This window comes from Chiloscyllium plagiosum, unplaced genomic scaffold (assembly GCF_004010195.1).
Source record: "Chiloscyllium plagiosum isolate BGI_BamShark_2017 unplaced genomic scaffold, ASM401019v2 scaf_6263, whole genome shotgun sequence".
Classification (NCBI taxonomy): Eukaryota; Metazoa; Chordata; class Chondrichthyes; order Orectolobiformes; family Hemiscylliidae; genus Chiloscyllium; species Chiloscyllium plagiosum.
The window spans coordinates 1-3298 of record NW_025210692.1 but is presented as its reverse complement, the minus strand read 5'-3'; the positions used below and the strand labels follow the sequence as shown (position 1 = coordinate 3298).

Below are 3298 nucleotides of genomic sequence, written 5' to 3'. Positions count from 1 at the left end.
ACCTATCCACTTCACCCTCTCCTCCCTGACCTATCACCTTCATCCCCTCCCCCACTCACCCATTGTACTCTATGCTACTTTCTCCCCACCTCCACCCTCCTCTAGTTTATCTCTCCATGCTTCAGGCTCACTGCCTTTATTCCTGATGAAGGCCTTTTGCCTGAAATGTTGATTTCGCTGCACTTTGGATGCTGCCTGAACTGCTGTGCTCTTCCAGCACCACTAATCCAGCATCTCCCTTCCCACCTATCCACTCCACCCTCTTCTCCACCTGTCACCTTTTGCCCCCACCTCCATCCAACTATTACATGTTCAGCTACCTTCTCCCCAGCCCTGTACCCTCCTCCCATTTATCTCTCCAACCTCAAGGCTCCCAGCCTCATTCCTGATGAAGGGCTCCCGCCCAAAACATCAATTCCCCTGCTCCTCAGATGCTGCCTGACCTGCTGTGCTTTTCCAGCAACACACTCTCAATGCTGGGTCAACTCAGACATTTAAATGAGTATTGGATAGTTATTCTGTTTAAAACAATGTGCAAGGATATTGTGAAAAGCAGGAGATTGGCACTTGGTAAGTTATACTCATTTAACAAACTAATGGAGGCAAAATGGCCTCTTCTTACTCTGTCACTTCATGTGTTTTTTTTTGTGTTGCAAACAAGAATCCCTTATTCTTTTCTATCACAGATAGTTGTGTGTATTTTGCATGACGTTTGAGTATGTCTTGACCATTCCCAGCAGTTTGTATCATTGTGAATGTAATTGCTGCTTTCTGGATATAGACAGTCAGTCTCTGCAAACTCAGATTGTTGTTTTCTTTGTTTCAGGAGGAAATATCTCAGAAGAGAGGGTAGGACATGCACTTTACTGAAACTTTGCTAAATTAACACAGCAAAGTCATTATGATCAATTTACAGCAAACTTTTTAATATTTTCAGAATTAGTGATGGAGGCTATGCACTGTCACCAGCAAATGGTGCCCTGTCCTTTGGAATATTCAACGGCCCTTTACAGTACAGAGCGTGGAAAGAGATGTTAACTCACATTACACCAGGTAAAACCTTTATAAGTTCCCATTTGTTGGTACATATCTCACATTTCTACATGTAATCTCTCAAATAATGCTTTGCTAAGGACTGTGATTTAGTCTTATGCAGATTAGAATTGCACTTATTCTAAACGTAAAGTCACTATAGTCCTATCAGGTCATGGGGGCTGCTCTCTCATTACACAGAGACGACTGGTGGTGCTTTGACCTTAGGGTCACCACACATCAGGCAAGGGGAATAGTTGAGAAGGGAAGCCCTCAGCATGCAGTGGAATTGAACCCACACTATACTGCAAACTGGCCATCCAGGCAACTGTGCTGAGCTGGAACATAATTGCCCTGTGCTTCCTACCTCACCACATATCGGACAGCCAAAGTCACTTTGCCAGTGAACTGACACCCACTGTGAATTCTAAGTTGATGGGAAAGTTGGAAAATTTGCCATTCTTGCATTTGTCCTGATGACCAAGGTGAAAATCTTCAGGAATATTTATTTTCTTGTCAGCAAGTTTCCGTTACTCTTCCCAATCCACCCCCACAATTGTGCAGATAGATACAGGGAAGATGAATGTTGGGATCTCGGTGAAGATTGAGCCTCCAAGCTATGCCCAAATTTCTTGGAGCTGGTACCCGCGTATTACTCAATATCTGGGTGCTGCCAATGCTGGGAACCATGCAATGTTGCTGCTGCCAGTTCCTTAGAGAGGGACCTGAGGTGTGTAAGGGTACTCCAGAAATAAAAAGAAGTTCCATAAATGGCAGCGAGTAGCTCAATGAGTGATTTTATTTTGTACTTATCCCCCAGTTCCAGCCGCTCTGACTCTGGATCCAAACACAGCGAATCCTTGGCTCATTCTGTCTGAGGACCGGACCAGTGTGAAACATGGCAGTAAACGGCAGTCTCTCGCCCAGAGCCCAGCAAGGTTCGATTTGTGGCCCTCTGTCCTGGGATCTGAGGGATTCACATCAGGGAGACATTACTGGGAGGTGAAGGTGGGAAATAAGGCTTTTTGGGGCCTGGGAGTGAGTCTAGAGTCTGCCAGGAGGACAGGGAAAATCGACCCAAATCTTGAGGCTGGATATTGGACCATGTGGCTGAGTCCCAGCAGTGGCTACATTGCCCTTACTTCATCCTCAAGAACTCCACTCACCCTGACTGTGAATCCCCAGAAGATCGGGGTGTTCCTGGACTATGAGCATGGACAGGTATCATTTTACAATGCGGACACCATGTCCCACTTGCACACTTTCACCCACACCTTCACTGAGAGGATCTTCTCCTTCTTTCATCCAGGACCAAATGATGAAAAGAAAAATTCTGCACCACTAGAAATCTGTGGAGTCACATCAATCCTGTAATGTGAGACCAGGTCCCTGCCTTCTACCAGCTAAAGCCTGCTGTGGGTCTTTTTCCCAGCGGAGTCATGTTGAGCTCATGGTGGATATATGTCTTGTTGATGAGATTTGTTTTGTTCAATCTGATCAGAGTGACAAACTCAGAGAAGGCAGGAGGCCATTCAGCCCATTAAGATGGCTTTCCTATTTATTCAGGCAGAGACCGAGCTGCAACTTTCTGATCCGGTCCTTTCAGTCAGCATTACTATACCCAAACAATCAACTGATCAAAGTTGTGACATTTTCAATTGACCCATCAGTGGCGTCACATCTTCCCACTCCACTGTCTTTAAGAAACATTGCTAGAAATGTATTTGGATGTGCCAAATGCTAATTTGCATCTCACAATCTTGTTCGGGCGGGGAACATTTCTCTTCATTAACTGTGTTGAGTTCATCAATCATCTTTTGCCGTGGGAGATTATCTTCATAATATCAATCTTATAACCAAGGCAGTTGGCATTCTGGTGAATCTGCAGTGCACTCACTCCAACATGTATTCACAGATGTGGTACTCAGACTAGATTCATCATCTGGATTTTATCCTCAACTGTGTAAAACCGCAATATAACTTCTCCTCATTTGAATCTGAGCTCTTTTCTGATAAAGCAAACATAGAAGTAGTTTCTTTTTGTTTATTTACTACCCATACATCAACACATTTAACCCCTGCCACAATGTTATCATCTCAATTAATCTATTCATGTTCTTGTCCCAATGTAAATATTTACTGCATGGCTTTACTTGCTGTCACTGGTAAATGTGGAATAATCACTTTCTCTAACATCATCAAGTCAAATACTTTATTCATATGAAATTAAATTATCCCGATTTTTAAATATTTGATTTTTGTTCAA

At 43.6% G+C, this 3298-nt stretch overlaps 1 protein-coding gene across 6 annotated transcripts in view; it reads left to right on the top strand.

The window, feature by feature from the left end:
- Positions 1–3056, top strand: part of LOC122546943 (zinc-binding protein A33-like) — an 8729-nt gene extending 5673 nt beyond the window's left edge. The window contains exons 4-7 of one of the 6 annotated variants that reach the window (XR_006310851.1): positions 827–849; positions 938–1024; positions 1853–1970; positions 2342–3056. Coding sequence is in view for 5 of the 6 variants with exons in the window: in XM_043685551.1 (XP_043541486.1) it covers positions 827–849; positions 938–1053; positions 1853–2406 (693 nt within the window). In the remaining variant the exon portion in view is untranslated. Of the gene's footprint in view, positions 1–826; positions 850–937; positions 1054–1852 lie in introns of all 6 variants that reach the window. The other 5 variants (XM_043685552.1, XM_043685555.1, XM_043685553.1 and 2 more) reach the window with 5 other exon arrangements.
- The last annotated feature ends 242 nt before the right edge of the window (positions 3057–3298 follow it).